This window comes from Notothenia rossii, assembly GCF_949606895.1.
Source record: "Notothenia rossii genome assembly, chromosome: 12".
Taxonomy (NCBI): Eukaryota; Metazoa; Chordata; class Actinopteri; order Perciformes; family Nototheniidae; genus Notothenia; species Notothenia rossii.
This window is the reverse complement of record NC_136911.1, coordinates 7,388,587-7,405,927: the sequence shown is the minus strand read 5'-3', so window position 1 is coordinate 7,405,927 and position 17,341 is coordinate 7,388,587. Positions and strand designations below refer to the sequence as shown.

Here is a 17,341-nt window from a genome sequence, read left to right as displayed (position 1 = left end):
GACAGCCACGGACATTGCCGTTGGAAAGCGCTGGAGACGCTGTAGTACATATGCCAGGCCTGTAGATGATGTTGTTCTCACAGAATCAGCCCATGCAAAGACAGTGTTAAATTGAGCGAAATGAGGAATTGCTAAAATGCATGATCTGTTTGGTATTTTGAAAAATAAAAAGTATAAATATGCTTTTTATAGGTATGGTCCTACACTATATTATTCAAATATAGCATGATAGGTCCACTTTAAATACAAATAAAAAATTGAATTTCAGGGGGGCGCGGGGCTCCGTTGGCGGGGCGCAGCGCCCCTCCAAGACAATGGTAGGGGAAACACTGATGATGATATCGCAATTGTCAATTGAAAGTGTTTTTCTGTTTCTTTGAAATTATGCAGACCTGAAGTGCTTTATACGCTCTATTATGACTGTGAACTTTGTAATCTAAAAAACACATAATAAAAGGTTCTACTCAGGCTGTCATGCAACCCAGTGATGTGTCCAGCATGGCAGCAAGCATTGATAATAGTGCATAGAATTGGTTTTCTATTCAAAGGGGGGTCATTCCTATTGTACATGTTTCCCACACATTGTAAAATGCAATAACTTGATCACTTTGATCTAGTGGCATCGTAGGGTCAAAATTGAATTTTGGCTAATTCTTTATCTAATGGTTTATGACCGATCACCAGCTAAATGAATGATATTCCGGGATCTGAATCTGACTAACGTATTGGGCTTACCTTTGTGCTCTTTTACACTTCATTTCTTGTGCTAGCTAATTCTACTAAGAAAAGGCCAAGCCAGGTGACACTTCTAACAATGGTGGTACATACAGTAGCAATTGTAATTGTTTGGTTAAAAAGGCAATGGCCAACTAAAGACATTGAAGACTTATCAAAACACTTAAATTAATTCTCAAATGATAAACCCATTTTAGGCGGATAGATGTAAAACAAGGCTGCTTCTTGTTGAATTGTATTGTAAAAAATGGCTTTTGTAGATCCCACTTGGATGAGCAGGATTAAGGTTGAATCTTTTCTTTTAAAATGACAAACTTCTCTCCTTTAACCTTTAGGTTGGAGTGAAGGAATCCAAATCAGTTTTATTACCAAGTAGTTTTACATATACGAGGAATTTGCTTTGGTATAAGTCGTGCATACAGAGACACAGAAAGAAAGCTTACTATAAAAAATAGTACAATTATATAAGCTAAGACTATTCAAACAAATGAAAAGTAAAGGCAATATTTACACGAAATATAGTTATTTAAGAAACTGTCTGCACTAAAATGTAATACAATATGGCAATACTATATTCAAAGGAGCAGAAATGTTCAACATGTTGTGCAGGTTTTACAATATTGAAAACAAATGGGCTTATACTCTTGATATATTATACTGTATACATCTGGTCCCATGAAGCTTTAGTATCTCAATGCCCAGTGGGCTTTGGCTTGGCAGAAGCTGGTGAGTGGGTGGTTTAGGTAAAACGGGATCATCTCGATACATCATACGTCATATCAGTCAGCAGTGTGGAAGTTTAGACTCCTGTGTGTTAATTGCCTGCAATGTCATGCTTGATGTGAACATGTGTCTTTCACGCAGCATTACATTTTAGTTACAAATACACGAATGAATTAAGACATGCTGTACTAAGCAGTAGCCCTACCAACACCTCTAATTTTGCCATTTTGTAAACACACCCCCAGCCATGTTTTTGTACTCTAAATAGGGCTTCAGGGGCTTCAAAAACAATATAGACTGATTTGAAAATGGTCTGGATAATGACCCTGCTGGCCGAGGGAGTCATTTAGGCCCAAATTGCTGCTTGTGTTGGGCTTTAGTCCGTAATTAGGTCAGAATGGAAATGCTTGTATTGTGATGTTGGCCCACGAGGCCCCGCACAGCTCCAGCATCAGTGTTTAGAGTGTATCCATGTGTGTCGGAGTGACTCATTGAGTGCCTGTAGTGCTGTGAGGAAAGCACCAGGAGCTCATTCACAACCTTGCACTCTTATCAAAACATGTTTATTGCACTGTAATGTGATCTCCGTTTATGCAGCATTTTAATCGCTGAAATTGCTGCTGCTTCAGGCCTGACTTCTGCTCGGTGATTGTGGTGGAATAGCCTGGGAGCTTGGAGGGGGTCCTGACCTCTGGCTCACCCAACCACCTACATAAACTCCTCGTTTTCTTCCCCTTGCTTTTTCCTTCCTGTTACATCTGTCCACCTCCACTATCTCCCTCACGTTGCCTCTCCCTTACCCCGCTCCCTTTTATTGATCATCATCTGGTGTTAGGAAGAGAGAGGGGGTGTAATTAAGGAGCCAGACTGGTCTGTCAATTCTGCTCAGCGCTGCATGGAGTGCACCAGACCAAGCGATGGCCCTAATAGGGCTTCATACTGTAAACAACACGCACACCTGGACAGCAGCAAGCCCCAGGGAGAGCAGGAGAAAGCCACTGTTGACAAGTTAGCACTGACAACGGGTGGAAGTTTATCACCAAACATGAAGTGTGTGTATGTGTGTATGTGGAAGATTTAAAATGCCTGAATAAATTCTGTTCAAACTGAAACGTAATGTGAAGGACAAACCACATTCATAGTCTAACAAGAATGTTCTCAGTGGCATGTCTGGAATTAAAGAGTGGTCCTTAACTATCAAATGAATCACGCACTGTCTACCCGCTTAACCACTGCTCCAGGCTATAATATCTCTGTGACTAATGACTTATCACTAGTATGACACTAATTAGCATCTAACTTTATGGTAAATCATTGCTATTTCTTTTCTTCACTGTAAAGCACTGTCATTGACAGCTGTTCTTCCAATATCACCCATTACCGCTACAGACTCTGCTGAATTTGATTAATGTTTTGCAACAGCAGGAATTGAAGCCACGCAGTGGAATATTCCTCTTTTTACTTTTTGGTAAAACCTTTTTGAATACAAATGTAGTGGAACAGACAGCCTTCAGCGGGGCTCAGAATTCAGAAGTTTTAAGTCTGATTCATCTCCGATTTACACCTCTTGACAAACTGAAAATAAATTAGTTCTGGGACCCTGATTGTTGTGTTCCATAGAGAGATTTTGGTGAATATGAAATGTGAATGCACTTGCGAAACCTCATAGAAAAAATAAAATGATAAGAATGCGAATGTTCTTGGATGAGGCTAAAAGTGTATGTTACCATATATATGTTGTTTTCCTTCCATGTATGTTTTGTGAGTGTATACGTTGTTAGCTTCCTCATGTTAGCATTGTAGCATTGAAAGAGGGTGTGTGTGTGTGTGTGTGTGTGTGTGTGTGTGTGTGTGTGTGTGTGTGTGTGTGTGTGTGTGTGTGTGTGTGTGTGTGTGTGTGTGTGTGTGTGTGTGTGTGTGTGTGTGTGTGTGTGTGTGTGTGTGTGTGTGTGTGTGTGTGTGTGTGTGTGTGTGTGTGTGTGTGTGTGTGTGTGTGTGTGTGTGTGTGTGTGTGTACTCACTCACGTTCCGCCTCTTTCCCCATGTTGGGCCAACTCTGATCTGCGCTATAATCGATAAAACTATCAAAACATCTCCGCCGCTGCCCTCTTGTTGACTCTGTGTCTCTCTCTTGTCTCTCCTCCAGAAAAAGTCTGTATGCTGTCAGCATTGATCGCTCCCTTCAAGTACATAAGCCCTGGGACCAGCAGCACAGAGGACGAGGACAGTTTAAGTAAGCTGCCGTCTCTTTCCTTCCTCTCTGTCACCACGCTGCACTAACTCCCTCAGTGGCAGGCCTAATATTGAAATGATCTCTCTGTCACCCACGTAATTAATTATTTGGGAAATGGGCTATTTGATTAAGCACGGATGTCAGCGTGTGTGTTAAAATCTGTATTATCTTGAGCTATTCAATATTAGATTTGAGTGTTTGTGATAAATAAGCCATTAGATTAGGAACATCCACGCCTGCGCACACTATCATCTACAATCTGCCTCATGAGTGAATGTCAGCACTTGATCCCAGTCTCCCATTCCAACGTTAACACTCCTGTGACAAGATCCGAACACCCCATTTTTGTTCATTTCCCATCAGAAATGCAATACGCCGCCACTTCCCCCGTAACTAGGTTTGAAGAGTGTATCGCAGCTGTGTGAAATAAAGCGGGCTCCAGACATTTCATCCTTTCTTGGAATGTCTGCCACTCGATGTGATCCCAACTGCCATTACAAATAGGATTGGTGCTTTGCATTGGCCACAGGGACCAATGTTTCTCACTTGCAACACAGATTCAGAGCCAATTTGGAGGCAGATTACAGAATGATTTGGCAGATAACATCGCCATTTTTAGGGGATTTGTATTTGTATTTTAAAACACTTAAACGTGATAGCGCGCGCCCCGTGGTATGAAGTGGGCTCGGCTCATGGAGATGATTGTAGATTTGTTCATTACCATTTCATTGTGTATCGAGTGGCTCAATCTTGCCCGGGAGATTTTCCTTGATTCATATTGTTCAGCCAGGATAAATGTGTGTCACACAGTTATGAATTCTCTCTCTCTCTCTCTCTCTCTCTCTCTCTCTCTCTCTCTCTCTCTCTCTCTCTCTCTCTCTCTATTTTTTATCACTTTTTAAATTTTCTCATTTGACTGCAGGTACCAGCAGTGCCGAGGTGAAGGAGAACCGCAACATTGGTAACCTGGAGGATCGCTCCATAGGATCGGCAGAGTGCCAGTCCATTTTCTGCTCCGACTCAGCGAGAAGTGGGAGCTCCGGTCTGAAGAGGAAACGGCCGCTGGAGGAGGACAACAACGGACACTTGTGTCAACTCCGCCTCATCTACAAGAAACTGTCCTGGTCTGAAGCACCGAAAAATGCTTTGGTGCAGCTCAATGAGCTGAAGCCGGGCCTACAGTACCGCATGGTGTCTCAGACCGGCCCGGTCCATGCTCCCGTCTTCTCCATCGCTGTGGAGGTGAACGGGCTGACTTTCGAAGGCACGGGCCCCACGAAGAAGAAAGCTAAGATGAGGGCTGCAGAGCTGGCCCTCAAGTCCTTCATCCAGTTTCCTAACGCTCCTCAGGCCCATCTGGCCATGGGAAACATTTCAAACCCTTCGGCTGACTTCACCTCAGATCAGGCGGACTTCCCCGAGACACTCTTCAAGGAATTTGAGTCTTCTGCGTGCTCCGACGGCCTCTCGTTCTGCAACTCGGCAGCAGAGAGCGAGCTTCTATCAAGTGAGCTACTGAGACACGGACGGTTGCTCCGACACACCTTGGACCTGATGGTGCAGGCTCAGCAGAGGCTTGGTGGGATTGTTCCAGAGCAAGAGGCTCCTAAGAGCCCCGTAGCCATGCTCAACGAGCTCCGGCCTGGCCTGCGCTACGCCTGCCTCTCTGAGCGGGCCGAAGGCAAGCGGCCGCGTAGCTTTGTGATGGCTGTGCGAGTGGATGGGCGGATTTTCGAGGGCTGTGGGCGCAGCAAGAAGATGGCCAAGACCCAGGCGGCCCAGTGTGCTCTTCAGGCCCTCTTCAACATCAGGACGGCCCCTGAGGGGACGACAGGCCTCAAAGCCAGCAGGAAGAGCTGCCCTCATTTACCCCAGGTGAGTACAGACACCTCAGCGCCTGTCTTATGCTAAGCTTCTTTGGCAGCTACTTCACTTCCTACAGGGGCCTGTAATGACCAAAACAGCAGGCGTGCAGCGAAAAGCCAAACACCTTCTAACAAGTAATTAAGGAGGAAAGGAGATAAGAGCTTAAAAGAGTGGGGATGGAAGGAGAAATGGTGGCAGAGAGGATAAAGATCTATGTAAGCAAGCTGGCATGTGCCTCAAAAGATAGAGCATATATTATATTACAGATCACAATGCATGTGTGTGTAGCTTCCTTTTTTTCTTAGTGTGTTCTGCAACGCCCGGGTCTTGAATAAACATGATCTGTTTGTTGGTCTATTAAAATAGAAAGGCATGTAAATGAAGCTCATTATTGTCCTTGTGCCTCTGACACAAGAAACATCTGCATCGCCCCCCAAATGAGCTTTTCCCCTAGTTTTTATGTGTTTGTAGAGCTGTAATTGGGAGAGTTTTGTAATTTTGCAAGATCTCCTGTTTCCTCATGTGTGGCATCACAGTGTCTACAAACATTAATCCAATCTGTTGCCCAAAGGAGATAGAAAAGCAAAGAGCAAATCGTCAAACAAACCACCGAGCCCAATCCCATGCTCATTTACCCAAATATGTAAATAGCAATCAGAGCCAGGAAACTAGTTTTGAGAAACTTGATGAAATTGGAGAGCCTAAAGACATAGAGGCTGGATGTGCTGGCACTTGTTGACAGCCATTTCAAACTTAATTTCAGCTGAAGAAAAACTGCTGAGTAGATAGTCACACTGGTTTTAGATGTTTACTATTGTTTGCATAGAGTAGAACCTCAAATCCATGATTTACAGATCTCTGGCATGTTTCCTATTGTGTCCTAATAACAAAGAAATGTGTACAACCCCACATTCTCGAATGGTTAGTTGAAGCCGCACACATCCAAAGTGTGGTTTGTCTCTCCTTTAAACCTCGTGTCAACTCACACGCCATCATAGTGTGCTTCTGCGCATCCTGTAGGGTATGTGTCGTATTAACATTCCTCTCCAGCCTTGAAGAAATAAACTGGCGAGAATGTCCTTCCCCAGAGCGCGACATCAACCCAACAAACCTGCACGTTTGCCTCGGAGAAACTTTTTCGTTTTCTCCCTGCTGCCACGGTATCTAAAAGGATTTTAAGAGGATTTGCCTCACCCGTTTAGTTCCAGAAAGCACTCGCTTGTGGAATTTCTTGAAAGTCAGCCGTGCCGTCTGCCAGGCTGGAGAGGCGTTTTATTTTGTATTGGTAAAGGACAAAAGCACACAATATGCATGCATGTGGAAATACACATGTGGCCGGGCATGTGTTGGCGGGTACGACGGGTTACATGTCTGAACCATTGCGTAATGGGACTTTAAAAACCCTCAAGCTCAAAAGCACTCTTTCGATGTTTGCATGCGAGCCAATCTGCCTGCCAAGCACTGATTGCATGGGCAGTGGTTGACTACTGCAGATGTGAAGTGTAAATGTGGGGGTGGTTGCCAGCTGCAGCCTGTGGGTAATGCCAATGTTATGGTGGTATTCCAAACGATGTGTGCCGCCTTCTTCACCCTCTCTTCCCTCTGGCTGTACCTGTTGCAGAGAAAAGCTTTGTAGAGGAGATGTTAATGGCCCCACACGCTATATCGCATCAACCCCTCTCCTGATCCTTTCTTTGTGTCATTCTTTGACAAATTATTCATATTTCCTTTCTGTTTCGACCCTAGTACTACTTTCTTCTTTTGAAAGTAAGAAACCAGAGAAAAAAGCCTGAATATATTGATGGAGGGAAATAATAATAGGTAGTGGGAGCCAGGACTTTAATATGGAGGCATTGCTTTAACTCAACACAGTGGAATATAAGAATTAGGAGCAGCATTAGTTCTTCAAACTTTGAGTTGAACAACAAGGCTGGTAGCTCCAGAATTCATCTCCCAAATGAAATATTTAAACTCAGGGGAACTGCACGGTGCTGTATTCTGCCTCAAATACATACTAGGGAATAAGAAAGCAGCAGGGACAAGACAAGCATACTAGTGCGCATCCACACAGACTCCCTCCTGCAGTCATGTAGCCTCCACTTTCCTCCATCCCTCCTACACACATGTCTACGGGACACTTTTAACAATCATATCAGAAATGAGGCGTCGGGCCACAGTCTGCTTGACATCACATAGCTATTTATCCTCCAGCAAGGACTTTATTTATTTTATTCCTTCATTCAACCTTTTATTTATCCAGGGAAATCAAATGGGAAAGTATTCTGCAGAGATCTCTCGCCTTACGCTGACTTTACTTATTCATATCCATAGTGAGAGCTGTCTGTATGTTAAGGCTTCAAAGCTCTTTGGCTAAGAGTTCATGTCTAAACATAAACATAACAACTATAATAACACGGTAGTATCTAATAGCAGATATCATTTCATCATATGTTTGGGTAGTTAGTGACCAGGTTTACTGATATGTTTACTATCTGTAAAGATATTAATAATGCCATTCCTCGTAATGTCATTTTGGTGGTATTCCATTAACAACACATATTTGTTGTTGTATTTCTAGTAGGTAGGGTTGCTACCTCATATTATCATTTTACAATTGTATTTTTGTATTTATCTTAAAATTATTAGATGTCAAATAAAGTACAAATGTGATACATCTTAAAAAGTGAGACTGCTGCTTATCCTTCCGCAATTATATAATACTCCAACCCTTTTCTGACCTCCCATCATCTCCCAATGTGTTTGTATAGTCCCTGACATTACGGTTTAATCGGCCTCCAAACATAACTTTAAGAATTGATTATCAACCAGTCAGTAAGAAGCTGTTCTTTAATCGTACCGCCGCACTTTAGTTACCAGAAAACGTCTTTGCCCTATTAAAGCCAGCACAGTGAAGTGAGAAAGTGCCTAATCCTGACATCCATTTTACCAAGTGGAATGATTACACCGCTGTTCAGGCCTTGATTGGCCACTTAATCTCCCTGCGCCTCCACAATGCACTGCGTCGTTGCCAAGTCAACTGAGCCTGAGACTTGTGTGTGGCGGTGGGAAGGCTCAGAGTCAACATGTCCGCTCAGAAGGACAGTACTGAGGTCAGTGGTCAGGACACGCTCTGCCACCTCGGATTAACATCCATTTGAAAAGGGAAATGCATTTTGTGGCAGAACAGAAGGAACATGAGGGTTAATGGAGAAGAGAAAGCATGGAGAAGCCAGCGTGGGTATTAAAAACACTACTAAGTCTTTTCATTTCTCATCATTTCAGATGAGATCAAATACGACTCTAAATGGTCTTTTTCGTTTTTTGCGGTTCAAATTTGATTTAGTTATCTCCTAATGTGAACCATCGCAGATAGAGAGAGGGATACAGACTGGTCAAGAGCAGTAATTTCCCTGCCTCCGCCTCGGCAAATTGAATATGATTTCAGACACGTGAAGGTGACCCCTGTCAGCCGCTGAGCCCCTCGCAGATTGTTTTCTTTGTCTAATCTCTCCCACTTCTAATCTGTCTCAATATAAACAGCTGTGACAGGCTGATCATTAATTAATATTGCCACAACAAATTAGTGACAGCGATGGCCCATCCGAGCACCCTGTCTTAGATAGAAATACGGCAAGTCGGAGAGATAGGGAGAAAGAGAGATAGGGAGAGGTGTGAACAACACATTAGAGAGGAGTTGATTAACAGCTTCGGAGTCCTTGCAGATAGTGTTACAGGCATGTGGACAGTGACGGCAGATACACACTAAGTGACAGCCACCACAACAGACTGTACCCACAGGGTCAGCTGTGGCTGTCACTACAAAGTGGTGCAGTGCAAACAGGCGTAACATCTACATTCAACAGTTTCTACTAACGCAGCCAAACAAAACACTTCCTGTTAAATATTTCTAGATTGATGTTTCACATTGTTAAATGATTCTTCTGTCTTCAGTCTGAAGGGAAAACAAGTTACTAGTTAGTCAACATTTAAAATGTAATTGTAAATGGTCTGCAGAGGCTAAAATCCCCAAATGTCTCTCCCACACACTCCCCCGTGCCTGATATGCCTAAATTGGACTCCTTTGTTTACTTCTGTAACATAGTGACATCACTATGTAACGCTAGAATATAGATACAGTACCAATGTTTTTCATCTGGTTTTACTTGGACTATCTTGATAATGTAGTTGCAGCCCAGAACACAATTTCTAAATATTAATGTTACTTATGTCCCAAAATATGCAAATAATATCCTGTTTGTTATAAATTGGATTATATAAGTAAAACTGGCAGGAGTTGCTGTTATCTCGATATCTTGACCTTTGGTAAATGAGAGCGAGTAGGGAATTCCTTTTTGTGCATCCACAAAGTATCTCATTACAATGTGTCACTTAGAGCACAATAATAATGTGAGCAAAAAGCCACTGTTTGTGTCTGGACTGTCTGCCCTTTCAGCAGCCACTTACCTCATCATGTGGTATTTAAAGAAGAAGCAGCTTAGGAGAGTGGAGATTTGTGTGTGAAATTACTGAACAATAATGTTTCCCGGTCTGAATGGGAGCACCCTGTACATGGAAAGGTTAGAATCATCCTCCACTGTCTAATATGTATGCAAAATATGACCTATGAGACTGCAGGCTGTTGAGTCTAATGTACTGCGTCAGCATGCAGCTTTGAGGGAAAATCCCTTGGCATGGAGGAAATGAAATGGGGTTGGTCAGGTCATGTCACCTCCGATACACAGTGAACGCCTCTGTAATCTATTCCAAAGAAGCGTGGCGCTCCTTTCTGCACCCCTGCGCGCCCTACACCATCCTACAAAGTCTTCATCGTTTGTGACAGTCCTCAATTCCCCTCTTTTCTCCCTCCTCCTTTCCCCTCCATAGCCTCTAGCTGTGAGCCGGAGCACGGCTATAATCGTTTCTGAAGAACCTCTCACACTTCATTAAAAGCATAGTCAAGTTCATTACAATTTCATAGGCGTTCAGGTACCAAATGGCTTCCGATAAATCAAGACTATTGGTCCTGTGTGGCTGGCATGTGTAGGTTTATCTCCGGCTCTCAGGCAGGAGAGAGGGGAAGGGGAGGGGGAGGAGAGGAGAGGTCTGGATGTCTGGCCTTTAAATGACCTTCCAGCCTGGAGCAATGGACCGTGCTGTCATACACGCAGAATGGAGACGTGCACACGCCCAAATCAGCACGCATCACATCTGCGAGATCAGATTGTTCATGAAGCCATCGCGCTGACGTACAGTACGCACAGGAACAGATGGGGCACCAAAGTACTGTTGTAAAACTTAACACAACTGCCCCAACCGGCACACGATTTGCTTTTTTATCTACAGCTATTTTACATGAGTACTTGTCTTTAAAGTGCTCTGTATACTGTGCTCTTGTTAGGGATAAGAAAGCTGTCAAAGCAATATTTATTACTGGAATACAAGAACTGACATTTCACACACAAAGCAGGAAAAAAGGGATTAGGTGTAGTGGACAGTGTGGTAGAAATAAGCCGTAAATATGCCATCAACTGCATAATATTGATCATATCACAATCAGCTGAGACTTAGTCTGATATCTCATTCATCTCTCTTGGCATTCGGTCTCAGAGGACTGAAAGTCTTTCATATGCCTTTAAGGGGACCAAGAATCTTTTGAGGAATTTGCAAACTCAACTGGAGGAACCTGTGAGTAATTTAAGTTGTTGTATGATATTCGTAGTTACCCAAAAAAAAGTCCCCTCTCCAGGACTAGCATTTTTAGATACGCGAAATCCGAGCTGAATTTGTCAGGGCATAGACATCATGGTTGGCAACTTCAAGGAATAACCATTAAACACTCAGCTGTTCATGGAGTTTTAGGTTTCCCTTCTGCCTGTGCATTTATTTGTAGGTATTACATAAAAAAAGATAACAGTATATCCAAAGATAATAACTACTCTAATAAGTAGTTTTCTCGTGTGTAAAAGTAACGATTCAAGAGCAGTTGTTATAATTTTCAAATACGCCACAGATATTAGTTCCTTGTTCCATAGTTTCTGGAACTGTTGGGAATCTACTAAGAATCGTTTTTAAACATTAGCTATGCGGCATATAGTCATAAATAATCTTCATACATTTTACTTTTATTTGAATTATTATCTTCAGTACCTTTTATTGTGAGGGGAGTGGAGTGTTCTCTGAAGTGTCAGAGTGATTACTTTTAAAATATTATAGCAGATCGCCTTTGGATAATTAAAAGTTCATCTTGAATTGGAACTGGCCGAAAATATTGCATTGATATTTCAAGTCTTCCTTCATATTTTAGACATCTTAGCTGCTAAAAGTTCATTTCCACAACGGAATAGTTGGCCATGAAACCATATTATTTCCCCAAAACCAAATGCGGAAAATATCAGTCCTACACAGACATACACACATCCCTCGCCAGTGACTGTCCCCGTGCACACACTCACATGCCTGGCTGATCACATGGACCCTCAGGGCCGCCAAACCTCAGATGTTTCCCCGAGGGTCTCCTCCCCTCGCCTCCATAGCTGAGGCAACATGACATGTGTTGCTGATATGCTCCGGATGGAATCAGCCATGGTGTGTGTTTTTGTGCGGCTGTTATGCTAAAATATTCACCGTTGCATCAATTTTGGTAGTACGAGTTTGGACACATTGTACGTGATAGGATAATGGGCAGAACATCTCTACGCGGTTGACCAATCACAACAGAGTGGGCCAGCTAACCAATCAGAGCAGATTGGGCTCTGGTTTCAGACAGAGTGTGAAAAGAGGTGCTGCAGCACAGGCAGTATGAGAAACATAAAGAGCTTTTTTCTAAAGCATGGAAACATGACAGATTAGACTAGAGGCACAAAATACAAATATTGATCTAAAAAAGTAGCATTATAGGGCCCCTTTAATGCTAAGCTAAATGCTAGCCGCTAGTTGGAGCCTTATATTTTGCTTGAAGAGCAACTTGCAGGTTAGAGACCCCAGTGAATAAATGTGTAGGAAAATGATGTATACACTGGATTTTCAAAAAAAGACACATAAATCTAAACTACAGTGACATCTGGCGTCGTTTTTGTAAGACATTTTTACTTCCGCATAAAAAAAGACCAGCCGCGTGTGACGTCAAATGAGGGAGAGCGGCCGGTCTAACATATTAATAAACATGGTTCACAATGCTAGTTTTGACACAGAAGAGGTTAAAAATGTATATTCGTATACATTTGACGACCCACAACCTTATAATTATGAGCAGCTAACATCGGTCACATCACAACATTGTAAAGTTAGCTATCATATACCAGGCTATAACTAAAGTAGTATTGATAATATAGTAACGTTACTGGCAGGACTGTTGATACTGATCCATAACAAACCGCTCAAACCAACTACAAACTACTACTGCGGATTGGGCAGAGAAGGAGTCCGAGAAAGTAGCTCCCCCATGTGGAGTAATATGACGCGTTTGACGTATGACGTAAAAAAAAAAGCAGTTTTTAGTAGCAGAGCTCAAAACGGCTCTTTTCCCCTCTGAATTCCTGCCCTTCGGTCTCGTAAAACATATCAAATCCTGCATTATCTTTTTTAATTGTAATTGTCAGGCAAGGTTAAGCATAAATCTAGTAAAAAAAAAAAAAAAACCTGCAAGTTGCTCTTTAATAACATGAATATGTATCAGTCTTCTCATCTTACTCTTGACAAAAAAAATGTAGAATCCTTCCGAAAATGCTGAACGATTCTTAAAGGAATAAATCCTGAACCATTTTGCAACGCTGTATTCATCTTTGCATTATACTGCTGCTTTACTGTCTAAGTTGTATCCACATTGTTGCATTCCTGCATAGTGAAATCCATGAAAATGTCCCATATGACCATAATTAGTTGAATACTGGGAATACATGTAACAGTCGTACATTTTTGGCTCGACTAAATTACCCCGTGGATGAAAAAAAAAAAGGAAAAGCAAAACATCTGTTAACTCTGTCCTGCTCTCTGGGGCCGCACCACGCCTCCCTGGGGGGGGGACAAAACGGGAGAGACTGGAATATGGTGTATGTATGAGAGAGAGTGTGTGCGTAGGTGTGTGGTTGAGAAGGGGGGGGGGGGGGACAAGCTGGCAGGGGGAAGGATGAGAGGCAGGCTGGGGGGGAGCAAGGGAGGTGAGGATGGATGGAGTGCAGTGGGGGGAAAGAGAGGAAAACCTCAGCGGAACAAAAGACCTTCAGGATTAATTAGGCGTCAGATTGGTTGCAGGGCACAGCGGGGGGAGAGAGGGGGAGTTTAGCATTCTGGGAAGACCTCATGTCCACAGCCCTCATATTTCAACCTGCCTGCCCATGAGTATACAGCAGGCAGCTAGTTAAGGCCTGCGTTGTGCCTGGAACCACTGTCCGCTGGGTTATGGATGGAGCCCCTTCCTACGTCTTCATGTATTTTTATGTTACCCCACCGGGCAATGAGAGAAAACACAGAGGTCATATATTGAACGCATAATGTTTACATGATGGTTTCCCCCCCCCCCCCCCCGTGTTATTTTTCCTCACATATTTTGTAAATGTGATAAGGCGTGTGTGTATGAACCTGCAGGAAAATAGGTGCAATATTTCATAGTATTCACTCAGTTTGGCCGCATTTCTCCCTGCCCGAGTTCCCCTTGCCAAATGAAAGGAGTGTGAATGCACAAAATACATGCAGCTGAACCCTTACTGAACTTCTTACTTTCACTGACATTATCAGCTGAATAATTTTTTTTCCGCAGCAACAACTGCTTCCAGAACAGCTGAATTGCTGATTCGGGTCACCGGCGTCACCTCTTAATTTGAGAGGCGGCCCCTGAAGTCGCCTGTTAATACCGTCTCCGTTGTCATTGTCACAGAGGGATGTTTCTAAGGCGACCTTTTGATGGCACATCTTTCCCTCCGATACAGGAAGTGCTGAACTCTGCATACAGATGAAAGGCAGGGTGGCCATGAGTCATAATATCTTCACCCGACGGCGCGTCTCCGCGCAAAGCACTTAGCCGATCAAATAAGAGCCATTCTGGAGGCTGGAGCAAATCATGGCCTTAGCACATTTGTACCAATAAATCAAACCATCACAGAGGTTTCTCCTACACACAGCTTCAATATATCTCAGCATCGTGAACTTTAGAACAAAGTCTTCTGGGTAGATGTGCAGATTAGACATTCGATTGGCTTCACAGAGCGAGTGATAAAGCTTCAACAGATTGTATTATTTGGAAATTGGGAAAGAAAATTCCACGGCTCACAGCATGAATAGTTATCATATGCTTTAGTCAGAGGCTGAGCGGAGAAGATTTCAGTCCCTGTGACTTTTAAGCTTTTAGACTAAGAAAAGTTTGACCCAGTTCATTGTACTTATCCATCTGGTAAAAAGGTGATACATTACTAATAGCAAAGGTAGAGATGTCTTCAGGGTTGCATATAACTTTCACTGCTCGTGCAGAATGCACATGCTCTGCCTTTTAAAAAATGTCCACCATTGCGTTAGCACCTGGTTGTACTTCAGCAGGTACATAACAAATCCATTCCCCCCGCCCTGTTTCCTCCGTCTGCACCCTGGCTGGATTTCAAGGCCCGTGTTCCACTCTCCTGTGCACGATGATGAACTTGGTGTTCCTGCTGATGGAGAAATGAAACACCCCGGTTGTTGACAGGCACATATAGGTCGACAAGAAGTGTTTTATGCACATAAGACGGTGAACCAAAGTCCACTCAAAACAGGCCAGAATGTTACTTTAGAGGTTCACATGCAATATAGAGGTATGTACAACAGTATAGGATAGGAAAGGGAAATGGAAAAATATCCAAATTTAAATAAATACAGGGGGATAAAATGGAAGGGATATAACTATTGAAGTTGTAATTCTGAAAATGTCAGTTAAGATTGATTTGGCAACACCCATGGTTACTGTGGTAACAGCAAGTATAGTTTAAAACTACAATAGGCTATACATGTCAGAAGCGGCGCGTAACTAGTGTATCAGCTTACAGTGCAGCCAAAACATGTTTTAATAAAAAAGACACGAAAATCTGAATTATAGCTTTCCACCCAGCACCAGGGCGCAGTATTAAAAGTAGCTTAGCTTACTTACATTTAAATGTGACTACCCCTTCTTCTTCTATTGCTGTGTAATATTGTGTAATTGAATGCTATTAGTGGGATTTAGCAATGTTAGCGTTAGCAGTTGCTTATTAAAGCTCAGATACAACATAATATCAATGAGATGCAAACAGCATTACTGGATTTCACATGTCCTGTTTCTTGTTAAACTTGCGTACGTTGCTAGACAATCTGAATCCACTTCAAATGCAAAGATATTACAGAATTTATGTAACGTAATATTAAAGTGAATAAACCATTTACAAGCCTAAAATTAATATTGGAGATACCTGGTTTTAACAGATTAGATCTTCCTTTCATGCATTATTTGTTGAGGTTTAGTCTTCTGTGTAATTGTAACCACATACTGCTGCGTGAAATTTCAGCATTGAGCATTGTGACATGCTGCATTACCTCATGTCAGTTTTCTGAATCTCCAACGTTTCGGGCCATAATCAGGTGGCACTCATGGAGTTATGCATGAGCGAACGCACACATACCTATACAATATGCATGGGCTGTGCTGTCACCCATAGGCATGCACAACATTCTACCCTTTTCTCCTTTTGTCACTTTCTTCCACTTGCTTTCTCTTCGTTTCTACAACAACCCTAATGTCAAGCATCTTCCGCTCTGATAGAAAGACTTCTACAGCTTTGGCGTGTCTAGATGTGGCAGCTACTTCACACAAGAGCTGACATTCAGCGCTTTCTCTCAGTACTGTTATTAAAGCGCTTAATGGCGATGCGTCCACAGATTGTGGAGGTGGCGAGACGATGATCTCCCTTTGCACTCATTTGTGTCTTTGTTTTTCTGACATTATTCACCTCAATCTCCCACATAACAGAAGGGAAAAAACAGCTTGTTAAGTATACTGTACACCGCTTGGTAGCTTGACACGCATTTATTAAAGAAAGTGTCTGGCACATGAGACAGCAGCGAGCAGTGGTGTGTACTTTTCAAAAGGACTTTAAAGTACAAACTGAACGCACACACACACACACAGGTTCAGACCTTCAGTGTTCTTTGCCTTTCTTTTACGATATTGACTCTCCTTTCAGTCTATTGTCATGCCTCTCCTGCTCTCTCTGCTGGCCTGCTGCAGGAGCTTATGAAGTATGGGTGTGCACTTGAAAGGTTCCGCGGAAAGGAAAAGAAAAAGGGGACAAAAGAAACCATGTGCATTTGTTACAGTCTCTCTGGCGTTGTGCTAACTCTGCAAACGCCACGTGATGGATTTTTAGTAAATGTTAAGAGAGCAGGGGCCGCAGACTGATTTCTTTGGCATGCTCCAAAGCCTTTCTCACGCCATTATTTGCATTCATTTCATCCGCGGGCTGTGAAGTGCATATTATATTGTGCCCTGTGTGTGTGTGCACGGCGGTTGGCGGTGAGAGGGATCATGCTCTGTTTAAGCCTCTTCTGTCAGGGGATGTTTGCTAAAATCCACATTCATCAGTGCAGAAAAAAGCTGAGCTATTTTCACCAAAGGGCAAGTGTAAACGTATAGCGACTGTCAGATAAACACATCACTGTTTTGGGAGGAAGCCTCATATTGCCAGCTGAAAGAATTGAGTGAAATAAGTCATGTGATTTCGCATAACATTGATCATATAATCTCACACTGGCTCACAGCCAAGTTGGGCTACTGAATCTAGCTGTAAA

At 42.9% G+C, this 17,341-nt stretch overlaps 1 protein-coding gene across 2 annotated transcripts in view; it reads left to right on the top strand.

The window, feature by feature from the left end:
• adarb2 (adenosine deaminase RNA specific B2 (inactive)) overlaps positions 1-17,341 on the top strand; it is a gene marked incomplete at its 3' end in the record, with an annotated part of 182,377 nt that overhangs the window by 131,893 nt on the left and 33,143 nt on the right. For both annotated transcript variants that reach the window (XM_079661113.1, XM_079661112.1), the window contains 2 exons: positions 3,605-3,691; positions 4,614-5,566. In XM_079661113.1, coding sequence (XP_079517239.1) covers positions 3,616-3,691; positions 4,614-5,566 — 1,029 coding nt within the window. In that variant the 5' untranslated portion in view covers positions 3,605-3,615. The remainder of the gene's footprint in view (positions 1-3,604; positions 3,692-4,613; positions 5,567-17,341) is intronic.